At 36.2% G+C, this 25,698-nt stretch overlaps 1 protein-coding gene across 1 annotated transcript in view; it reads right to left on the bottom strand.

Annotated features, from left to right (window-relative positions):
* Window positions 1–25,698, bottom strand: part of galnt9 (polypeptide N-acetylgalactosaminyltransferase 9) — a 92,534-nt gene that overhangs the window by 40,384 nt on the left and 26,452 nt on the right. The window contains exons 4-5 of the mRNA XM_039658610.2: window positions 21,165–21,339; window positions 2,495–2,692 (exon numbers count right to left, since the gene is read on the bottom strand). Of these exons, the coding sequence (XP_039514544.1) occupies window positions 2,495–2,692; window positions 21,165–21,339 (373 nt within the window). The remainder of the gene's footprint in view (window positions 1–2,494; window positions 2,693–21,164; window positions 21,340–25,698) is intronic.

Here is a 25,698-nt window from a genome sequence, read left to right as displayed (position 1 = left end):
AAAGTCGAAGAATGTTTGATGCGAACCCAAAAAGCGGAATCTATAGCTTATAATGTCTTGAATATAAAAACACAACAAACAACAAATCCGTTTGTCTTAAACCTTGTGTGCTGTTTGGGGTCTTTTTGACCCACATTTCTAACTTTCATTTATGGGGATAACATGGACAATTTGACATGGTTTAGTGTAAGATTTTTGCCAATCTTTTGGAAAATGCCGTTTTAAAAGTAACAAATTATCACTTTAACCAGTAGATGGCTGCAGAGCTCCACTATTTGCGATTTGCTATATTTGACTAAATGAAAGACATATTTTCACAAGTTTTTCCAGTTGTTTTCATATCTAGATATTATGAAATCACAATTATAACAATAAAAGTAACTTTTTGTCGAAGTTTAGGCATTTTTTGTACTGGAAAAAATCTGTTTTTCAATAATGTTATCGAATCAAATGATTTTTGTCAATGGACAAAATTCATCCTCAAAATCAGAAAGAACACAGAAATTTGGTGGCACACTTCACACAATTTTTTGAATTATATGAAAAAAAGATGTTTGAAATAAATTATAAACTCTAAAGACTGCAACTTTTCTCTTTGTAACATCCTGATCAGGTTTGGTTCTAATCATAATGTAACATTATTGAAAAACTGATATTTTTTTTTTTCAGTACAAAAACTGCTAAACTTTGACAAAAAGTAACTTATATTGTTATAATTATGATTTCATAATATGTAGATATGCATATATCAAAAATGTAATTTGTTGCAAAGTGTATATATATGTATATGCATATTGCATAATGTGTATATATGTATAATGTATGTATATATATATATATATATATATATATATATATATATATATATAAACAAATGGCAAAATGGCAAAAAACTAAAATAACAGTGCATAAAAGGGTAAACTTATTAAACAAGTCCAATAACCTTGAATTATTAACCTATTAACACAGTATACCCCATTTCCCCATGATATATGTACTTACAAGGCATTTGCCCACCGGCAACTATAGTTGCCGCTTGCACTTTTGACTAAGTATACAAAAAACTATAGATCTATTGTAAGATTTGTTTTGTTTAGAGGATTCTAGAGACCTTCATGATTATATTGATATATATATGTCAACAAAAAATACTTATTAGTAATATGAAAATTTGCTTTCTTTGGGAGGGTTTGTCTTCGCCATGCTTCCTGGAAGTAGGGGTAGGAAGTTGACAGCCTCATGTGACAGGAAGGAAGTGAATACCTTTTTTTTTTTCTTGAAATCCTTTATTTGGTTGTTTCCTTGCATGACATTGCGACATTCAACATGGATAACATCTAGAAAAATACTTACACAAGGAAAATGACAACTATACAAAGCGGCAACTATAGTTGCCGGTGGGCTTAAATGGGTTAAGCCGGAAGAGAGATCAGCGCTGCTGCTTCTGTTGAGCTGCGCTAGAGAGATCTCACGCCACAGCGCCAAAACGCTATTTATGTTTTTGAATTTCTAAAGAAAATGGACGTAATTTGAAAATTGAGACTTTGTTTCATATCAATAGTAACAAAGGACAAAGATTATTGTGATTTTTTGGATGCGCGCAGCCGGACAATGTCCCATTCATTCAAATGAAACAGGATGACTAATCGATTCTTGAGATTTAAGAATCGATATCGGTTCATAAAAATGAGAATCGATTAATATCGAGAAATCGATATTTATTACCCAGCCCTAGTAGGAATACTAATTGTTTAAACATATTTATACTATCTGCAATAATCTTACTTGCATACAGTAGTACAGTCACTACAGTGACCCTATAACGTATTTGTGCACATTTAAAAATGTCAGAATTTCATTTCATTAATGCCATTTGCAAATAAAAAGTACATTTTATACAGGTGTATTATACAGGAGAGAATAGCATCATTTTATTTGCATATGGCATTATTAATATGAAATTCAGATATTTTTAAGTGTCCAAATACTGTTTGGGGTCACTGTAAACTAAATACTGTGCTTTATATATTTCTTTAATACAAATATGCCACTTGTTTTGATATACGTTGCAATAAGTACTTTTTGGGGCCAAATACTTTTTAGGGGCCACCATATATATAGGTAATATTTGAACAAAAATATATTTCATACTTGTAGAGCTTTGATTGTAATTAAACTCCATTGCCTGGGAATCAAAACATTTCCATGATCTTGGTGTTAGAAATTCTGAGTAGCATAACATTGTCATCTTGCTCAGACACCAAATATCCAAAATAATGATCTCAAACTGTGGTAAACCATGGTACATGTTTTTTTCCACACTCTTGTGAAATAACACTAACATGTGCTTCAAGGAAACGAAAACATTTATTGCACATGCAGGAAGCCAAAGCCACCTTATCACTTCTAAAATATTAATCTCTTATATCCCTGGTCATTTATATTTCAGAGAATGTCCTCATGCATTATGAAGTGGACCGCTGGATGCCCTTACCTGATGGGGGCAGTCTCATCTCCTTTGTCCAGCCAATCCTGCGGTGGGATGATGTACATGCACCAGAGTCCCCAGTTGTAGCCATGAGCTGCATTAGCATATTGCTGCACCTCAAAGGTGTTGTACTTGATATTATCTATCGCAGGGAGGATTATCCTAGTGTGATCTTCTTTCACTCTGGTGAGGATAGGCTCAGCCCTGAATAAGTGATAGAGATCAGAAAGAAAGAAGAATAAGAGAGATCGGGAGTTGAGACATATTGAGCTTTTCTTACCCCCAGTACAAATAGTGGCTGTTACATTCCTGCTACACAAAGCAACAGAAGTAAAAGCAAGTGTTAGGATGTCAGGGTGAAATGTTCTTACATTTTCTTAAAACATTCTCCAAAACGCCTATACCACAGGAAAGCAGGACTGATGGGGGAAATCTTCTCAGATTTAATCCATATTGTCCACACAAATTACATTTATGAATGTCATAGGAATACCAAATTTAACCAAATATTTAATGAGACTGATGAATAATTAAGGTTGTTGACAAATCACATTTTACACTGTGCCTTTTTGAATTTGTGAAAAGTAATACATGTTTGTACATCACACAGTGCTAGATTGTAATGCACAAATGCCTCTGACTTTGTAAATAACCAAAACAAATTAAATGCTACTTTCTCATTCAATTCATTCATCTATAGTATACCGCTTCTGTGTTTACTTTAAAACCCATGTGGCTGTTTCCAAGAATAATCTTGGTTAGAAAATTGATTCTGTCATTTTTGTAAATAAGCTTGTATCCCATTATCACAACCAGTGTTGGTTTAAAAGGAGAACAATCAAGTCTGGCAGCGTGATCATCACATATTGACATTTTCAGCAGAAGCAAACACTAGACTAACGAGAAAACCTGCAAAAACTTTCTGGCAGTCCCTCCCATCAATGTCCTTTTTGTACCCTTTTTGTCTATATGTCTTCTGAATGTACTATATCTTTACATCCTTATGTCTCTTCCTTTGGTGTCCTTCATCTTTTTTTGAGGCCATCCTTAAAAAGCTCAATCACATTAAGGTAATGATCAACACGTAGACATGAGTTTTATAGGGCTGTGAGTGGGGCTTTCAGAAAATAAAATAGCCTACTGAGAGGCTTCTTAATGTACGTGTCCAATTAACAAGAAAAAACGGGGTTTTAAAAGGGCTGCATATTGGTATCATCTGGGACAAAGGTCTTTTTTATAAGGAATGGAGAATGGATTTCCATGGATAGAAAGACAAAAGTTAGATAGTGTTACCTTTTGTAACATTACAACTGTCTTTATTGTCATTAATTTCTCTACTTTAATGCATCCTTGCTGAATAAAAGTATTTGTTTCTTTAAAAAAAAATCTTGCCGACCTTAAAATGTTGATGAGTATTGTATATGAAGAGTTCAGATGCAAAAGCCTCTAAATGCCATTTGAAATTTTCTTCTTTAATGATGATTTTTATCAAACTTGTATATTTAAGTTCAGTAATTTCACTTAAATAACAATTAATAGGTAATTACCATTGCCATTTAAGTGAAATTACTGAACTTAAATATACAAGTTTGATAAAAATCATCATTAAAAAAGAAAATTTCAAATGGCATTTAGAGGCGTTTGCATCTGAACTCTTCATATATACCCAGAAAAATACATATCATGTACAGTATAACAATAGGATTTTTGCCTTTTTACACAGATGAGGATATAGGATTAGAAAATGTCACAAGCCGGATTTAAATTTGACTCACTCATGCAAAAAATATAATCACTACCCTACAGTCCAAATCTGCTTCCTACCAACTACTGCAATTTGTGGTACAAGCTGCATTTAAACAGTCAATTTATACAAGATAAGGGTAAATAGCAACAACTGATCTAAAAAAAAAAAAAAATCTGTCAATCTACTATTCTACTAGAGATGTATCTACAGACCAGATGGCTGCTCTTTCATGAAAGCCTGGTCTTGAATAAGCATGACACAACACATGTGGGGGAATGTGAGGATGTACAGATACGCTAACCTTGCAAGAGAAACCCTCTTGTGAACCCATCTATTCATCTTTTTTGTCCTTGGGCTGCTGGCGTCCTGGACAAGCTACATGTAAGATCCCAAAGGAGCCCACTCTGGCTATAAAAAACCTGTGGTGAGCAGATACGATTCCACACATGTAGTCTCTATTGGTTATCCTGTTTTGTGCTGGTGAAAAACAATTCTAATCTGATCATTTGCTCAGTAGAGTATCCATAGTAAGATGAGATGCTAAGAAATGGTTTAGTTGAGTGAAAATAAATCCAGTGTGATATGTTATATAATACAAGTAGCAATATGAGGAAACATAGCATGAAAATTACCAAGCATATCAGCTTTCCCTGATTTTATCTAGGGCCCTAGTTTAACAATTTAAGGGCACAAGTGCACTTAGGGCATGTCCGAATCCACTTTTTGGTAGTTTAACGATGGGAAAAATGGTTGGCGCGCACGGCGCATGGTCTAAAAGGGTTGTCCATATTCTCGTAATGAGTAATGGGTGTGTTTTGGGTGTAATTTCCCATTCCCTTTAAAAGCCAGTTGCGCTTACACCATGGTGGATTTGCTATTTACGTGGTGGGCGTCTCCAGAGAGCAAATCTGAGAGCAATCTGTTTGTGTGCGAGGTTAAAGCTCTCAAGAAGACATCTACTAGACAAGCCAGATTCCTCCATATCTTTAGCTTTACACAAAATTCATCTTTTACATTGTAATCCTTTTATTTTTAATATTTGGTTAGTTTGTGTGCTGCATGCCCCCATGTGTATAATAAGCAGAGTCTATGTGCGTTGTGGACCCGACTATAGGTGCACATTACTAAATCCTGGTTTACACGGGACGATTTTAAAATTTCCGCCCGATTTTCCAAACTTGAGAGACCCCACACACAGTGATAACAAATCGTACAGTGTGTGGTGCGCAGCCACACGGCAAAATCAACACATGACACACAAACCGAGCATTCCCAGGTCAGATCTCGTAAAATCCCTCGAGATCAAACGTGACTTCAGAGTAAACAAAAATGGCGAACGAAGAGGATGCATTGGCAATAGTTTTGTAGTTTGTTTTTAACCGGAAAAAAGAAGTGGAGACAACGCGAGCATGGACAGCCGCCAGCTGTTTTGATTTTGTTTCCCGGTGCTTCCTCTGTGCCTCGTCACCTCGCTTTCTGATTGGCCACACTCCACAGTCCACAGGCTGCATGCTCGGTTGTCCCCGGGGGACACCACACACGAGGAGAAATCGGGCCAAAAAAATCCAACATGTTGGATATCCCCGATTTGAGATCGGAACGGTCCCGACGTGCTTTCGAGCAGACGAGAGCAGTCTTAACACGGCAGGAATATCTGATTCGATTATTTTACGATAACTGGAGCATCCTTAAGATTGTCGGAAGGGGTAAATCGGGTCTAAAATCGGCCTAATTATCCTGCCATATGGACCAGACTTAACGCCACTTTATATAACAAAAACAAAATTGCTTTATTTCAGTTGCCTCAAAATAGTAAGGTGCCGACAATGCGCATGAACACACCTCGTTTTCAGACCAGCACGCCCATGGGTTCAAATGCATTTGCTATTCAAACAACACGGCGAAGGACGTAAAAATGATAACTGCTTCGGGCTGAAACTAGCAAAAAACACTTGCATCGCGCCTGTCACTGCATTGCGTCGGATGTATGATAGGGCCGATAGTCTTATGTCACCACTCAGTGCTAGTATGCATACCCCACTGAATGCAAGGAATCTGTAAAACTAGTGTTATGAAAGGAAATGTAACAGCCCAACATCGGTTCACTCTGTCACATAAAAGAACAAAAAAAAGAGAAAGAGGGGGGAAATCATCAAAATATAACCTTACAGTATCACAGAGCCATGGTGCGCACTAGAGAGTTATAAGGCTCAACTCAAAACAAACATATCAAGTGCCGTACCACAAAAGACAGTGTGAAGGGAGTAAACAGAAGGAGAAAAATAAGAAAAAAGAAGGAGAAAAAACATCTAGAATATTGACAGGAATAGGAAAATTGAAAAGTAAAAAAAATAATATGCTGCACTGCTTCCCCTAAGATGAATGTCCAATTTTAAAAACTCTGTCCTAATACTAACACAGCTGCCAGTAATTGCTAGGATTAATTACAAAAGGGACTCTCTTTGGTATACAAGACGGGGTGTGCAGAAGGGCAACAGTGATCAGTTCTTTCATTACCCACAGGACACGCTTGGATATTTCCAAAATAGATGAAAAAGCCAGACACGAAATCAGAAATAATAAATAGGAGAAAAAATACTGTATTAAAAGCCTTAAGGTTTAATAATCTTTTTTTTTTTTGTTTATTCTAACATCGTTCCTTCATGTACATTTTATGTATATAATGTCTCAGACAAAAAACAAACAAATCTGCATGCATCTTAGAGTAGATACACGGTGGAGTCTAAAACATCTCCAGGAATTTGATATTAGAAATGTAATTTAAACAATGAAATCAAAAAAATATATGTATAAAAGTACATACTTTTGGATTTTTAACATTTAAAAAACAAAGGAACATCACATTAATAATAACAATCATCATAGTTTGGAGATCAACTTTTCACTCAAATTGTTATGCTGATCATATAATTTGTCAGGAAAATGTCTGTCTCAAAAATAAAAATGAAGAACAAAATCATTCTCAGGGTCAGACAGTCTCAGTCCACAGTATATGTTCTACCCAGTGTTATTGTTAACAAAACTTACAAAAAAGTTTTAAAAAATAAGATATAGGATAAAACATTAGATAAAATAAAAAAAAAAATACTACAAAAACAAACTAAACTAAAATAAAAATAATTAGAGCTATATAGAAATCTAAAATCTAAAAAAAAAAGCTAAAGATATTAATAAATACAACAACAGTAAATAACACTAAAATAACACTGGTATTGTGGAATAGATGTGCAGTCAAAAACTGAAAATGTAGATCCAACCTGGGACTTTATAACATACAATCCCGCAACCCATATGTCTATCTCTCACAGCCACGTTTTCATTCATGTCAACTTAAATATGGCGCCTACCTTGACTAAGGTCCATGGGGTACATCATAAATCACTTAGTCGAAACAATAAAGCTCTGTAGCCCATGCACAGTCTCGCACAATTTGCCGAGTAAACGGATCTCTATCACCCCACATGCTTGACTTGGCATGTCATCTTATGGTGGTAAGTCCTGCTATCTTCCCCTGTCCACCTCCCTTTACAGATAGTCCAGGAACACAGTTCTTAAAGATTAGTCCTCAATTCTCCACAACTGATGAAACTCCTGTGTGACATATCCAGAATTAGGAATGTTTCTCTCATGCGCCGCTATCAGAAAATGAAATCTTGCCTCATTCACTGCAAAGATCCCATGAACTGCTTGTGTCTGCTTAGTGTGCTGGGAAAAGTGCCTGGTTAAAAAAAAGGTTAGTCTAGGGCAAAATGTTCCCCAAAGCTTTTTTTATTCCTGTAGCAGGATGGGGGATTTAATTTTGTACATGCTCTTTTTAAGCACATTATGAATCTGTTGAGCAGCTTAGAAGCCGGGATAGATTTATCGCCTTTAGACATGTTGCAGCCTGTCACGGTAAAGCTATGTTAGCCTCATCCTGTTAAATGTTTTACTTTTCCTCCTCCTAAATATTTATGAAATGTTCCCAAGAGCAAGTCCATCATCCTCACAGTATCTGTGTGCTGACATTGACTCTAAAAATACATAAGCTCAATTTAGACAGTAAACTCATTATTAGGTTGAAAATTGGCCACTTGCAGTATCATCCATATTAATTAACTGTAAACACAATGATCAATCACTTATCAAATATGATGAATGATTCATTTAACTTTCCAATAAGCCGACACAACTAATTATGTCTAAATTCCTTTAAAGTCAAGGTATTCAAATCACATCTTTCTAATTGGTGATTTCCTGAAGAGAGACTAATCTAAACCCACTCTCCTGATAAATCATTTAAATGTGGATTAACAGTATTTCTCTAAAATGTAAAATCGGCAAAGACCTCGACTAATGTTTGAACATAATTTTAAGTCAGGATTTCACTTTGTCACTGTAAAAAAAAAAAATCCTGTAAAAAAAATAACGGTAAACTACTGGCAGCTGTGGTTGCCAGCATCATACCGTAAAAATACGGTGCGTTACTGTATTTGTGTTAGAGCAGCTGTTAAATTAAAGTTTTATACTGTAGCTGACAATACGGTATTTAGGTGTTAATTTCAAAAACAGTAACACACCATATTTTTACGGTATGATGCTGGGAACCACAGCTGCCTTTAGTTTACCGTTTTTTTACAGGATTATTTTTTAGTCAAAACAGCGGTTTCGTAATCGGTCGATCTCACCAGCACATAAAGTGTCTAAAATAAAAAGACAGATAGACTGATATAAATAATGATGGAAGGAATGAAAGAAATAACAACATAATTATAGACATAACGGCAAAGTGCACGAAAGATAGAGATTTTGTGTCTGAATACTTTTTGGCAACACTATATGCCAAAACTAAAATAGAACACAGGCTATTTATTTATTTGGTTGTTTTACAATAGATGGAGAATGTGTATAGACCATTTCACAAGATGTAAACAACACTGGTCCAGAAGCACTTCCTGTTTCAGTTTGTAACTGTTTTCTTTATTTCACATGTAAAAAAAAACACATCTTAAAGATGTTTGTTTAACTTTCTGATTCAGTTTTATATGTTCTGTTGGTTGTATTTTATCCCAGCTTTTATGTAGTGTTAAAAAACTGAAACAGGAAGTGCTTCTGGACCAGTGTTGTTTACATCTTGTGAAATGGTCTATAGGAATCAAATACAAGCTGAACTAACTGGCTATATTGGGTATGAATAAGCTGAAAGTCAGGTTGTTGTTTTTTATCATTGATTCTGCAGTGGAGGTCTGGCCGTGAACATTTCACTGTGAGCTTTTAGCTTCATTTTGCAAGTAGCCTACAGTGTTTGTACTTCCAGTTGACTGACTTCAAAAATGCTCATCACTCATACTTCATTAGCTTTAATCAGATTTTTTTATCAGGAGTTCTTCATCAAATTCCAGTAGATCAGTGTGGTTAAAGGTGAATCAACAATTATGTAAAGCAGCTCTACAAAGTCTTCAATGGTGCATGCAAGCTAACCTGTCTTTAGTTCTGACAATATCACAAAAAAAAAGCACAATGACATTTTACCAATATCACACGTCTTATAGAGCACTTTTAATTCACACTCTTTCCCTATGTTTCTTAGCCTGGTAATACCAGACTCTGCTACTTCATTTTGCTTCGTAGACAGAGTCTGAAATGGCATCATAGAGAAGTGTTTTCTCTCTTGCTAGGGGGGGCGCTTGTCTGAAGTTCAAAATCATTGGTTACCTGTAAGCCAATCAGATAAGTTTATTTATGACGTATGTTATGCGCCGACACAGCCGCATCGAACCACAGACATCATACATCGAACCCAAATCTATGATCAAACTTCCACTGTAAACCTGCTGTAAACACTTGATGATGCGAGCGAAATACGGGAGTGAACATGGCTGTAAACGACTTTTGCAGATTATGCGAAGTTAATCTACGCATCCACGGTACAATCACGGCCTCTAAACTTATTTTTTTCCAGAGTGAAACAAGAAAGTAGAGCTGTAGCCAACTCTCAAACTTAGGATTAGATCTTTTAAACACAGCTCTTTGTTCCTCACGAGTCTGTCGGAAATGCTGCAACTTAGTTTCAAGATTACTGCATGACATGGAAATATTTAAGGTCTGGAAAGAAAGGAGACACTGACCTGTCAAAAGGTAGCCAGTTCGAGCTTGACCGATAAAAGAGACAGAGATACACCATCTAAAACCATAAAAAATCAGAGGAAGTCCATGGAGTTGCCATCACGTGTCACCGAGGTGGGTTACACCCTACAACTACCTGTTTACAGATCTACTAAATTTAAAATTAGCATTTGTTTTCCGTCACTTTTTTTCATATGAGAATGTTTGAAAACCCCCGGAATGTTCTCCATAATAGAGCGAATTGCATCCCGTGTCTCGTTTCCCTTTTCCGTGGTCTTTTTCGGTTTTCGATTTCTCTAACCTACAATGTAAAACTCGGCGCTTAGCGTCCACGTCACGGCTCGTTGATTGGCCGCTGGAAAACTGAAAGATAGGCCGCTATCTCAGACTGACTACAGGAGCGAAATGAAATTAGCGGAAGTAGGAAGTCTGACGTGGTGTTTCCATTAGCTTATTATACATTTTACACTTGATTGCAAACCTTAGTTAGAACACAAATTAAGCATTCACAAATAGTATTGACCAGACATTTGGCTCCAGTGAACTACATATCTAAAACTATTTCAAAACTGTTGCTGGGATAGCATAGTGGTTGAAGATTCAATCTAATAATCAATAGGTTGTGGGTTCAAACCCTGCTCAAAGGGGAATCAATAAACTATCATCATGTGGCCTTGAGCAAGACACTTAGCCTGACATTGTTCAGTTAACAATACTGTACACTGGTGAACTGTCAGATAAATGACACATTTGAAATCATTTTTATCCTGAGATTCACTTCCTGAGATAATAAAAGCATTTAAGAAACTATTGATTAAGAAACCGAAAGTTGATTTCAAAAGTGCAAACAGAAAGGCTTTCATTGGGAGGAACAAGGCAGTGAGTCCTTGGAGGTTTGCTTGAAATGTTCATGTGGACTCCTGGAAAGGTCGTCCCAGTGAAAGCTATGCATTGATTAATGTTTTCATTGAGACACTGAGGTCAGAGTTTAATGTGAATCCCATTAATCATCGTTTTGAAAGTATGTGACACCAATTATTGAATTTTTGCTTTATTGATTTTTGAAAGTGCCTTTCTATCCAATAAGCAACTGTGTGGTACGTGTCAGATATAATATTATAGAAATCGGTCCTCCATGAAATCACTATGGTAACCATCATTAATGTATTTCAGTGCTGTGAAATCATTAGTTGTAGATTTAAACTCATCTGAATCTCTTCACTAAAGTCACAGGCGGAATTCCAATGTACATCCCATAAGTATGCAAGACTATCAGTGCATCCCAACCTAGAATTTTGAAAATTGTATGCTAAAGGTGTCTAGATTGCTATGTTTTCAAACTATTAAAGGCAAATTCACACTCCATCGACACACAGAGACCAACGCCGATAGTCAACAAATTACAGTCTTCTCAGACATTTCAAGACCTAGCGAATGCTGGTTCAACATGTTCAATCGGTGAAAATAAGCAACATACGCCAACAGGGGTGTGAACGTGTTTTGCCATCTGTCGATGCAGAGTGAATTAGCCTTAAATAGTGCACATTTATCCAAAAAAACATTTTTGCAGAGTGTCTCTGTGTGTCGATGCAGAGTGAATTAGCCTTAAATTGTGCACACATGCATTTAGCCAAAATCAGTTTTTAAAAATGACTGAAAAACAATATTTTAAATGTATAAACTTAGGATTAAGTGATTATGAATGTTAAAATACTACATTATAATGCAGTAAAAGTATGTAATAGATTCAGCCACAATCATTAAAAAACAAGTGTTACTAATTTATCTTAATTTTAGAAATACCTGTAAATTCTACAACCTAACCACCTCTACATGGCGACCACAAAAACTTAAACTAAGTAAATATCCAACATATCTGAACATGAAACACTAGAAGGACTTTGCTTTAGGAAACTTCATTTCAAAATTTACTTTCCAAATTCCTACAGCATGCTGTGAACTAAAAATTCAAATGTAGTCCCAACACAAATTAATGAAGTAAACTTAAATTGTACATATTTAAGTGTTGCTCTGGAACACATACTTGTACATTAACTAGTCAGTTAAAACACTCAAGCAGTTTACTCACAGTATGTGTGACACACACACACTCACTCACACAGCATGTGTGCAAGTGCAGCCAAGTCCTGCAACTTTAACAAGGTCACATTCTGGCCCACATAATCCATCTCAGTTATCAGTCTCTGACATCCTATATTGCCATAATATGAAGAATAGGATGTTTCGGCACCTTTGTTTATGAATATATTTATGGCTACAGTTATCAAATCCATTGAAGCAAAGGTGAAGGCATAGAAATAGCCTGTTGTAAACAATTTACATCTATTTCAGCAATAATCTTGTGGTTACACAGGGCTTTTGGTGCTGTTGTACACGAGAGGATAGTAGGATAAGGAATTTGAAAGATTAAACTGAAATCCTACTGCATGTATACACAGCTATCGAAATGGGGAAATATTATAACCTAACCCTAATCCACAACCCTAACATAAATCTTTCTGAATTAGGCTAATAAAAACAAACAAAAAATAAACATTTGATCAGAATTAAAGTAAAAATGTAATAATAATAATACAAATTAATAATTAATAATTCCCTAAATATGTTTAAATAGTAGGCACACACACAAAGTTAAACATCGTGGTTCATAAACGGAGTCCTGTCGACGCGATCATGACACATTTGTGTGTGTGAGTTTGTGTGTGTGTGTGTGTGGGATGGGATGGGATAGGGGGAGGGGGATTTCCTTTTACTTCTATTTTTTGTATGCTGGTGATAAAAAACCTCATGCACACACACAGGAGAAGACAAAATCGATGAAGCTGAAGAATGTAATACGTGTGCCACTAATGGGACTAAAGGGAATAGAAAAAAAAAATACGATTTTCAGGTTTTTATGCAGGTTTTCCAAACACTCCTACCACCCAATTCCATTATTTTGTCCTGCTCAAAATTCGAAACTCTTAATCAAATAGAAAAAAGGTTTGTGAAGACACAGCGTTAAAGGATTAGTTCACTTTTGAAAAAACTTTTGCTGATAATTTACTCACCCCCATGTCATCCAAGATGTCCATGTCTTACTTTCTTCAGTCGAAAAGAAATTTAGGTTTTTGATGAAAACATTCAAGGATTTTTCTCCATATAATGGACTTCAATGGGAACCGGATGGTTCAGGTCCAAAAGACGGTTAATAACAGTTTCAGATGCAGCTTCAAATGTCTTTAAACGACACCAGACGATGAATAAGGGTCTTATCATGCGAAACGATCGGTTATTTCAAAACTTATTCCAAAAATGTAACTTTTATAAGGACAAATGAGATTGAATTATTGGACTTGAATGAGGATAAAACTGAAATAGTTCTGTTCGGGCCATCAGAGAAAAGTGACCTGAGCAATGTTGACTTGGGTTCGCTCAGTAAATATCGCACATCCTCGACAAAGAACTTGGGTTTTATATTGGATAGTGGCCTAAATTTAAATAAACAAATAAATACAGTTGTACGTGGCAGTTTTTACCACCTCCGGAGATTAGCGAAAGTTAAACCTTTCCTAAGTAGGAACAGTTTTGAGATTGTAATTCATGCCTTTATCTCATCTCGACTCGACTACTGTAACTCGCTTTATCTAGGACTACCTGCGTCATCTATCCATCGACTACAACTGATACAAAACGCAGCCGCCCGCTTGCTCACAGGCACTCGTAAACGGGACCACATTTCGCCCACATTACGTTTACTGCACTGGCTACCAGTTCAGTATCGTATTGATTTTAAAGTTTTGTTGTTTGTTTATAAAGCACTAAATAATCTGGCTCCTCAATACCTCACAGAGCTGGTGACTGAACACAGACCAATTAGACTGCTTAGATCACAGTCTAATCAAATGTTAAGAGTACCCAGGTCGAAGCTGCAATGTAGGGGTGACAGAGCCTTTGCGGTAGCTGGCCCCAGGCTATGGAACAAATTGCCCTTACATATTAAAACAGCGCCCACAGTGTCGGTGTTCAGAAGTCTTTTAAAAACCTATTTGTACTCCTGTGCGTTCAATGTTCTGTGAAAGTTGTTTTTATGTGTTTGATTGATGTTTTTGTTTTTGTTTTCTTATTTTATACGGATTTTAATAGATATATTTTGTACAGCACTTTGGTCGACCTAGGTTGTTTTAAATGTGCTTTATAAATACAATAAACTTGAAACTTGAAACTTGAAACAAATGCTAGCCTTGCCATATTCTGTGAGGCGCGTTTGTAACGTCACGTATTACGTAATTATGTTCAAAAGGTCACGGGCGACGTAGCCGAAAGTACAGAGTCAGTGTTTACAAGTTGAACGCATAGGTTGAACGTGCAAACTAACTCAAACACCGTTTACAAAAAAAGGAATTAAAAGGAAAAACAACGATGTCGGACGATTTTGATTCTGTACTTCCGGCTACGTCGCCCGTGACCTTTTGAACGTAATTACGTATTACGTGACGTTACAAACGCGCCTCAGAGAATATAGCAAGGCTAGCATTTGTCCTTAGAAAAGTTACATTTTTGGAATAAGTTTTGAAATAACCGATCATTTTGCATGATAAGACCCTTATTCATCGTCTGGTGTCGTTTAAAGACATTTGAAGCTGCATCTGAAACTGTTATTAACCGTCTTTTGATACTTGAACCATCCGGTTCCCATTGAAGTCCATTATATGGAGAAAAATCCTGGAATGTTTTCATCAAAAACCTAAATTTCTTTTCGACTGAGGAAAGAAAGACATGGACATCTTGGATGACATGGGGGTGAGTAAATTATCAGCAAAAGTTTTTTCAAAAGTGAACTAATCCTTTAAGGTTTGGAACAACGTAAGGATGAATAAATAATGACAGAATTCTCATTTGTGTGTGAACTATTCCTTTAAGATAAATCATGTCATTCATTCAGTTAAACTAGCAGCACCAAACCTAATAACATCTTACCAAATACTCCATTTATTCACAAAGTCCCACAAACAAGAAGTCAAAGAAGAAAGTTGGACAGCTCAAAACAATCAAAGCCACAGTGTTTACAGTCTTCAAGAAGTAAACATAAGAATGGCTTACTTAAGGTCAGCACACTAAACTGGGACAAGAGAAAGTATTTTTGAAATTGAAAAAAAATTACACACTTCGGAATAAAAAACATATAAAAGCTGACAATTACAGCCACAGAAGGAGCTGATAAACAACTACTGTACGCTTGTTTATATTGCTGTGGGACACATACCTACAAGGCTTGTATTTTTTGGTGTTGCTATTGAATTTTCTATCTCGTACCACATATATAATACATTTCAGATTCTCTTATGTATTACTGTGTTTCTCCCTTTAAATCAAACAAAGCTCCCAAGAAACTTGAGGCAAAGATGCAGGAAGAAATTGAAAGAGAAAGAAAAGGTGTGGGAGATTGGCGAATCAAACCAGTGTCAAACACAACTGTGAGCAAAGGGGACAGGAAGAATAAGACACTAGGGCAAAGCGGTGGAAGGCTGGACATACTTTTCAGGGGGAAAAATGGCCTACAGATGAGGGCTTAACAATATCAATTATCAGTCACCTGTGTAATGACGCACACACACACGTTTACCATTTCAGAATTCAACAGCAGATGATAAAAGACCCAAGTCATGAATAATCAATAATGTTCAACAGAGGCCTTCTCTTGTATTCATACAATCACAGCTAATTCTGCCAGTCTACCGAACACTGTGCTGGGCCACTCTATAAAGGTTAAGCGTGTGTTATTAATAATGAAATTCTGTCAGGAGCCAGATGCTTTAATTCAGGCGTGTATGTTCACAAGTACAATGCATATTGAAATACACACCGATTGTGACTTGGAGTGCAAAGGTAGATCTTGTTCAGCTCAGACAAATTCTGAAATGGAAACACCAAGATGGAATAAATCTTCCTGAAATGTTCAAAAAAAAAAATAGGATGTTTTCACTTTCAAAATTTAATTAAATACCTGCATTTGATTTGAGGCAGCAAATAATATGGAGAATTGAAGGGAAGTGCAATTAAAATTAATTAAATTAGAAATATAAATTTAGATGTAATTTTAACAAGAAAAGCACATTTGGCATGGCATGGACTTGATCTGAATTGGAATGACATATGAATATGATTATTCAGATCAAGTCACGTGGATGAATACTGAATGAGTCTAGAACACTATGTTCTGTCCTGGAGAAAAGGTTTTGTGTAAGTCATAAAGTAGGAGCAATTTGTGACCCACTGGGCTGGCTGTATACTCTATCCTCATGTGACACGCACAAACATCTTGAAACTGACAGGTCGACAAGCTCAAATTAGGGTGGAACTACAGGCTGTGGTATAATTTGTTATGTGCTGTCCACAAGTGTCACTCACACTGAAGACTGAAACACCTTTAAAAAAAATACATAATTCCTACCCTATCTCACGACCAATTCGTACGAATTCGTACGAGTGATTAAAAAGTGGCTAATTCGTACTAATTCGTACGACCTCACTCGTGCGAATTCATACGATTTGTCTAAACCCACGTGACGGTTATGTTTAGGGGCGGGGTCAGGGGTGGGTCATTCGTACGAATTCATACGAATTGGCCAATTCGTAAAATATGTACGATTTAGCAAAAATCGTACTAATTTGTACGACTGAGGTCGTATGAATTGTTACGAATTAGCCACCTCGTAAAATTCGTACGAATTCCCGTGAGATCGGGTTGCATAATTCACAATCTAGAGCTCTACAGACGACAAGCTAAATTACAGATACGCAACTGAATGAGTAGTAGAGTGACTACAAAATTCCCTCATGCCAAAATCTGAAAACAAAAAAACTTGTTCATGTAAAATAATGTAGAATTTGTATTAGAGGGCACACACTTAAAATTATGTACCATGCAACAAAATACCACATTCTTTGGCCAAAATCCCATGCTCGACATGACTTCCTTAAAATGACTACTCATAATATACCTGATCTCTGTGCAAAAAAGTTGGCAATAGTGATTTAGGTTGAAAAGATTTGGTAGAATAATCTACCGGTGGTAGATGACTGAGTCAGAAGGAGTGAACGGGTGTGGAACAGCGCCCATGTGAGGCTTCAACGTGCCCCTCATTCTCAGAGAATCCAAGCGAATCGACGGAGGCTTCCCCACCCTAAATATCAGCCAGGCAGGGTCTGGCTTTTCACATGAGACTTGCGTCTACGGCTACCTACTAGTAGGTATAGGCCCATCTTGTATAATCAGACAGATAAATCCTGTGACCTGTAGACTTAAGCTTCCTTCTAATTACCGAATTTCTCCTTCATTTCATGTATCATTGCTAAAACCGGTCCACCCTGCATGTGGCCCCGAAACCAATCTGAACCTCCACCACCCGTGGAGATTAATGGAGAACCAGCATACTTGGTAAAGGAAATCACTGAGTCACAGTTTTTTCTGCCTTACTGATCGTTCTATCCACTGCTATTGTTTTTACCTCTTGTTATGACCTTTTGCCTGCCTTTTGGATATTTTTGCACGCTGTCCCACACCCGTTGGTCTATTTTTGTTCACTGAACACAGCTGTATCTTTGACCATTGCTTTGCCTGTCGATTTGGATTTTCTGCTTCAATAAAACTTCTGCATATGGATTCTTGACAAACGCCCATCCTGAGTTCAATACAATGAGCTCCTAGTTAATAATTTATGTTGCTCCAAACCTGTATGACTTTATTGCTTCTGTGAAAACACAAAATAAGATATTTTGAATGTTTCAACTGCTTTTGCCCATACAAGAAATTTCAAAAAGTTCCAACAAAAAAAAAACAAACAAAAAAACAAAGCACTGGAACATTCTTCAAAATATCTTCTTTTGTGTTCCACAGAAGAAAGAAAGTCACACCGATTTGTAACGACTTGAGGTTCAGTAAATTATGACATAATTTTTAATGAATTTACCTCTATATTTTAGAAACTGTTGTTCTTAGCATATATGAAGTACTGCACAGTTTCTGTGACTAATTGGCCTCTTTGGATTTCTGTTAGTTGCCTCCGGTTACTTTGAAACGTACACATCAAAGTGCTAATTGTCAACCCTCCTGCATAGCATGATATATCCCGCCAATATAAAAATCAACTTTCCTTTGAAGCTTTGCTTTACGTCAAGTTACTTCAAAGTTTACCATGTGATGTTTCTATTAATAGAAAAAGATTTCTCATCAAATGTGGAAACAAAATAGACAATATATCCATGGGAAGATCTGAATCTGATGGTACAATGACTAACAATAACTATGTGCAAGTCCATGACTTACAACGACAGGGTGATGACGAAATGATGGGCTGGTGATGACATAAAGAGAGGAGTTCCTCACAATTCAAAACAGATCTTATTTTTGAGCTTGGATATCACCCTGCACTCTCAGAAAAAAGGTACAAAAGCTGTCACTGGGGCTGTACCTTTTCAAAATGTAAACTTTTGTCCATTTTAGGTGCTAATATGTACATTTTAGGTGCTAATATGTACATTTTAAGTGTTAATATGTACATTTTAGGTGCTAATATGTCCATTTCAGGAGCTAATATGTCCATTTTAGGTCAATATGTACATTTTAAGTGTTAATATGTACGTTTTACGTGCTAATATGTCCATTTCATGAGCCAATATGTCCGTTTTAGGTGGTAATATGAACATTTTAGGTGTTAATATGTACATTTTAGGTGCTAATATGTCCATTTCAGGGTTAATATGTCCATTTTAGGTCCTAATATGTACATTTTAAGTGGTAATATGTACATTTTACGTGCTAATATGTCCATTTTATGAGCTAATATGTCCATTTTAAGTGGTAACATGAACATTTTAGGTGCTAATGTACCACTAAGGTAACAATACTCAGCCTTTGGGTACAAAAGTGTACCTTTTGAAAAGGTAAAGCCCCAGTGACAGCTTTTGTACCTTTTTTTCCTGAGAGTATGTGAAATCCAACAGTATGTTAAAGGTGCCATATCATTAGGAATCAAATGTACCTTGATCTTTTGACATGACCCTTGATGTATTATGAAAACATGCTAATTTTCAAAACTTCTACTCATTTGTGAGGAGGGTGTTTCTTAAAGGCGCAGCAGCCAAATGCATCTATTTAAGTCAGAGGGTGGAAAATCAACATGAAAATACATAACATTAAAAAAAATATATATGTTAGAGGAACACTAAGGAAGAAAAAAATACATTTTGATATGACCCCTTTTAAATAAAACACTAAAACGCATTTCATTTCGTACCATCATATTTCACACCTTGAAATTTGGAGCTCACATGCAGAGGCAAAACCCATTTAAATGGAAAAAAAAAAAAAGCAATCCAAGTTTTGCACAAGGGAAGTGATAATGAAACAAATTTAATTTTGGCTCAAAGACAAGCATCTCCTGTCTTTCTGACCTCAGATTCAGTATCATATGCCTGAAACGGTGGCCTCATTCAGTGATCATCTCTCCAATAAATGTCTATGTTGTGGAACAAAGAGGAAAAGCTCATTAATGGTTAATCCATAATTCCCCAATGGAGGTCATAATGGGACGCCTTAATGAGAACTCATTGCTTTTGAGTTGAAGGAGGTGACAGATGAAGGATGCCTAAGTTCATTTAAGGATTTTAAGTGTGGGCTGGTAGTGCCAGTCTCAGCGCATCTGAGCTGTTTTGTGCTTTTGGACGCAACAAACAATGGATTTTTTTGTTCTACCTGGATTGTAGAGGTAGATTCTGGAGAATCGCGTTTTTTGTTTTGTTTTTCAAATAGAGAAATTATTAGTCTAAATAGACAACTAAATAAAATAACATAATTTACTAGAGGGTTTGACAAATGATTCATTGTTAATTATTTTTTAAAAACATTCGTACGAATTAATGATTTAATAACCCACTCAAAAATACGTCACTCATTTCATTACTGGATGAATCAGCGGTTTTGAACAAATCTCTTGAATGAATGATTCAATGACTCACTCATTAGTAATCCACTTGTTTCATTACTGGATGAATCAGTGTTTTTGAGCAAATTGCTTGAATCAATGATTCAATGACAAGCACATTTTTAGCAGTCACTTGACGCAATCTAGTGGCGTAACAATGTAATCGATACAATTGGTATTTGAAGCGCCAAAAGCTTACTTTCACTATCTGCAAGAATAGCTACAAGAATAGCTCCAGCTTTCTGTAAGGCAACCCGTTCAAAACTTGTATCCCAGTACTATCATTTGATAAAGATACTGTCTGTTTGTGAAGTTGTTTAATTTTCCGGTGTGATTTTTTTCAAAGGTTTAATAGACATAGTCGAATCGTTGTCATTTTGGAATAAAATTGAGTGGTTGTTTGAATCGAGATTGTGATCTTGTAACGATTAATTGTGCAGCACTACTGGATTGACTTGAAAAAACACATTGGTCGCTAGTGTTGTAGTTTGGATGTCGGTTCCCAACCAAACCAGCACTAAACAACATATATTAGCTTGAAAATTCCTGCAGCCCATTATCATCAAAAAGCAAAAAGGTTATATATGTCACATCTTATTCATCCATTTCTCAGATCATTAATCTATCAGTTCATTTTTGACAGATGCTTTAGATAAAAACCCATCCGGCAGCTCTCTTCGCTATAGTCTAAGCTCCCATTGATGTCATGATGAATATTCTCTGATAAATCAAGCCTTTGTCATAAGAAGCATCCCAGTGATACTCTGAGTGGCGAGACAATGCCTCATAAAATAATAAAAGAATGAATCCCACTTACCAGGCCGTGTTGAACTCCACGTGGGCGTCAAAGAAGCCCACAACAGGAGCAGTGGCTGCGTTCCAGCCGTGAATCCTGGCCCGAATGAGTCCCTCTCTCTTACTGTTCCTCACGATCTTCACCAGGCCAGGATATCGCTTATTCACGTAATGATCCAGATTGAACTTCAGCTCCACTACGAGAGAAAAACAGATCATGTGAAGCCAATCTTCCTACACCAATAATAGGGATCTCGACATCTGTCTATTTGTTATATGAAGGTCATATTGTTTTGTAAAGCCTTTTCATGCCATGACATTTTGCATTTCTTTTATGTACATGTATGCATAGACTTTATTGTTAAGATATTGATTAATAATGGTCGATTCAGGACACCAAACTTACACATTAATCACATCTAAACAAAGAGTGAAATATCATTGCTTATGTGAAATTCTTCGCCAAATTGACTACGTTCTTTGTTATTAAAAACACAAAGGAAAGGAGATAAGAAATGTGATGTGTGAAGAAAATGGATCAAGGTAAATATTTTTTTAATCTTTTTTTTTTTTGCGTCATTAAGCTGCAATTTTATTAAATTATGCAAAAAGTTTGAATATACTAATTACGTATGTTTTTAGATAATGCAAACTGTTAAAAGTTGTCTCTTAAAAAGACTAGTCTTTTTTTCCTCAAAATGTTTCTAATGTCCTTTTCACTACCCTCTTTACATGGAAATGCCCTCTAAAACACACAAACACACACACAAAATGCAATTTGGTTAAACTTTATTTTAAGCTGTCCGTGTTACAGTGCAATTATACAATTCATTAATGAGTAATAGTAATTAACTACAAGTTATTATATAATAAGGGTTAGGGTTAAGGTTTGGTGTAACTTGACTGTTATTCTATAGTAACTACCGTACATGTAAAATGTATAACAGGGACACGATAAAATAAAGTGTTACCGGTAATTGTTCTGTGATGTAATATCCACAGTTGCATATAAGTAAACAAATTAAACATTAAAGTCCACGTCAGTGTTGTAGTCGAGACCACCTCACTCGAGTCCGAGTCGAGACCGAGACCAGAGAGAGTCGAGTCCGAGTCGAGTCCAAGACCAGAGATGGTCGAGTCCGAGTCGAGACCGAGACCAGTGAGGGTTGATTACCTAATTTACTTTTATTTACTTAGAGAAATCCTTTTTTTTATTTTACTGAATTTACTTAGAGTTTAAAAAATATGATCAGTTTAGGGTAAAAAGGCCACATAGTAGGTGGTGTTAAAAGTAATTTTATTACAATTTGTCATGCGCAGTTGTGCACTAGAAAATCACCAATCACTGGGCGTGTCAATCAATTTAAAGAAATATTTTATTAACATACATTAATAATTGAACTCGAGTGGACTCGGGAATAAGTCAGAGTCCTAAAAAATTTTTTTTTCGAGTACGAGTCAATTCCGAGTCCAAATGCACACGAGTCCATGACAAGACCAAGACCATTAAAATATGGTCTCGAGACCGAGTCCGAGTCTCGAGTACTACAACACTGGTCTACGTGGCTAAAAACATGGCTAGACCCATTCGCTTATGAATCTGAACAAACAAAAACGTAAAAAAAAATAATAATTCAGGTTCAACGAAAAGGCTTGAGTGGACTCCTATGATAAACTTCAAGCATAAAATGAAAAAAAAAAAAAAACGTTTTAGTGGCACTATAAATTACATGGTAAATAAATCCGCCTGAATCTCCCCACTCCTTTAGTTTCTCAGAGTTAGCTTAGCTATCTGTCCTCATTCAAAAAGAACTCTGGGAAGTAAACAAATGGAGTGCAAGGAGAACACGCACACACTCAGCGAGACACACGCTCACATATACACACTCAAGAAAGATAGATGAGTGTTTGGGCTTTTTCCTGCAGGTTGCTGAGTGCTCTAGTTTCTATGGGGAGAGGACTAAGGAGGAACAGAGCACTCTTTAAGGCACACTGATGCACACAACTACCTCCCCCTCTCATTCATCAGCTCTCAGCTCAGAAGAACGATTAACATTTCAATCTTTAAGTGCTATGGGAACCCTTGAAACTGGACTTAATCACCCAAGAATGTGATTTGAAATGACTTCACATTACTTTTATGTTTGCCCATAAACATGTATAGGACACATAGGCCATTGAACAAGACTGTTTACTTTAACATTATATCATTAAAAACTATTTAATTTTCTCACATTATACATTGCTGCATCACTTCTTTTCTGAAATGGTTCTGTTCCCCTGCTTTCCGAGAGCCAACTCTGCTCTGATTGGTCAGATGGCCCATTCTAGCGCTCTAATAACTTGTGTTGAAAATAACCCCTAGTTCCACGGCGGCATCCATCTTTGTAAACGTACAAAATCTGTTTCACCGTCGCTGTGCCGTCGTGATCGTGTAAAGCCCGCCCTAACGTTTCTGATTGGTGCCGTGATTTCAACAGATTAGAAATGGGCTTGAATGAGCTCTTTGCCAGACTAACTTGCAGAGCAGATTTAAATTTGCCAAAAGATCTTTGGGTTTTCCCAGTATTCATTACAGCAAGCTACTGAAAAATGGAGAAAAAATAATGCAGGATTTGATTTTTATATATAAGATTAAAAAAAGTAATTTAATAATATGAAGAGTTCAGATGCAAAAGCCTCTAAATGCCATTTGAAATTTTCTTCTTTAATGATGATTTTTTATCAAACTTGTATATTTAAGTTCAGTAATTTCACTTAAATAACAATTAATATGTAATTATCATTGCCATTTAAGTGAAATCACTGAACTTACATATACAAGCTTGATAAAAATGATCATTCTAGAAGAAAATTTCAAATGGCACTTAGAGGCTTTTGCATCTGAACTCTTCATATATTCTTACATGTAATGTTTAAATTCCTTTTAATTTGATTTGGACATTTAGGAATCGTTTTATTCAGTTAGATTCACAAGTCCTTTTGCGAAAAGCCTCTGCTAAATTAATAAATGTATTGTGAATGTATAGTACATAAATATGTTGATAAAAAGCTGACTGCTTTTAGTGTCAGCTATGCTTTGGTTATTATAACATGGCCATAACAAGTGCGGGCACAAAATGCAATTGTGTTGAACAGCCCACCCACCCACCCACACACACACACACACACACACACACACAAATGTGTTTTGAAAAGTTATAGGATTCCCTCTGGTGCATTCTGGAAGATACTAAAATTAAGAATCATGAGGCAGAAATATTTTATAAATTCCTCAATCAATAAAAAACAAATATCCATCCATCATACTGTGAATAGAAAAGCGAAAATAAGTTACGCAACACAGCAGATCAAAATTGAGCATTATGAAAATATTTGAAATGCATGCTGATCCAGATAAATGAGCTATGGCAAAGGGATTGCTTTGATTTATTTAATCAACATAAGGGGGGGCATACATCAAGAACTCTGCCTTGATATACAACCCCACACAATAAATAGTGAAGGCTGCATATGGCACTGGAATAGCAATTAATGTAATTAAAGAAAGCCATTTTCCTCATGAATGCACATGTCTACATGTGTGCCATAACACTTGTGTAAAAGTAAAGCTTAAAGGGATAGTTCACTCAAAATTTTAAATTCTAATAATTCTCCTTTTGTATTCAGTAGAAATGTTTGGAACGACATGAGGGTGAGTAAATGATGATAAAACATTAACTTCACCACTGATGTTATCTGCAGAATTTGGCAAAATATACAATTAAATTCCAAATGTATTAGGATTTTAAATGAGTATAGTTTGCTTTTAGGGATAAATCCAGACGTCATTTACTAGACCACTGGAACCTCGAATAAAAGAATGTCCTTGAAACGTATTATACAAACTCTTCATCTAAAGGGCCAAAAATTGGAGTGAAACCCATTATTATCTGTTTACAAGCACTGTCTAAATGAATTGAATTTCAAGGACGCAATACAACTCCATGTCTGATGAGATGAGAAAAAATAGATGCAATGTCCCTTAATATTATTCACAAGGTGAGGATGAATGTTACCCTGCATAACAGGATTCAGCTGAGATTAATCCAAACAGACAGGGATGATGGAGGGACAGAAAAGGAGGACAAAAACCTTATTGGCTTCAGTGAACAGTGTAACACGAGTACGGCACTCTATTAAATATCTTCATAATGGACAAGAGACAGAGGCGCGCTCGCTAAGGTCAATTCATTATTCAAGTGTGGAGGGTGTCTGTGCTTCCAGCCGTTTTTTGGGGCTTGAGCGCTAAACCAGAGACGACAAGCTACAGCGCTGAGAAAAGGTCAAGTAGGCAACCTTTGCATGTTAACAGTTTAATGTCAGCTTGAAGAAGCTGAAACATCAGCAGGAAATTAGCATATGAAATTAGAAATGGTCAACGCCGCATCCAGAGAAGCTGACTGTGTGAGATAACTGCAAATTGGGAAAATAGTGGTACTGCAAGTCATCTGTTCGCCACAACGCTGCTCCTGTGTGGGTATCTCTTTATGTAAATAAGATTGAGAAGTACTGCC

Source organism: Pimephales promelas, chromosome 4, assembly GCF_988280905.1.
Source record: "Pimephales promelas chromosome 4, fPimPro1.hap1.1, whole genome shotgun sequence".
In the NCBI taxonomy this organism is placed as follows: domain Eukaryota; kingdom Metazoa; phylum Chordata; class Actinopteri; order Cypriniformes; family Leuciscidae; genus Pimephales; species Pimephales promelas.
Note: the sequence above shows the minus strand (reverse complement) of the source record. Positions and strands in the feature narration are given on the sequence as shown.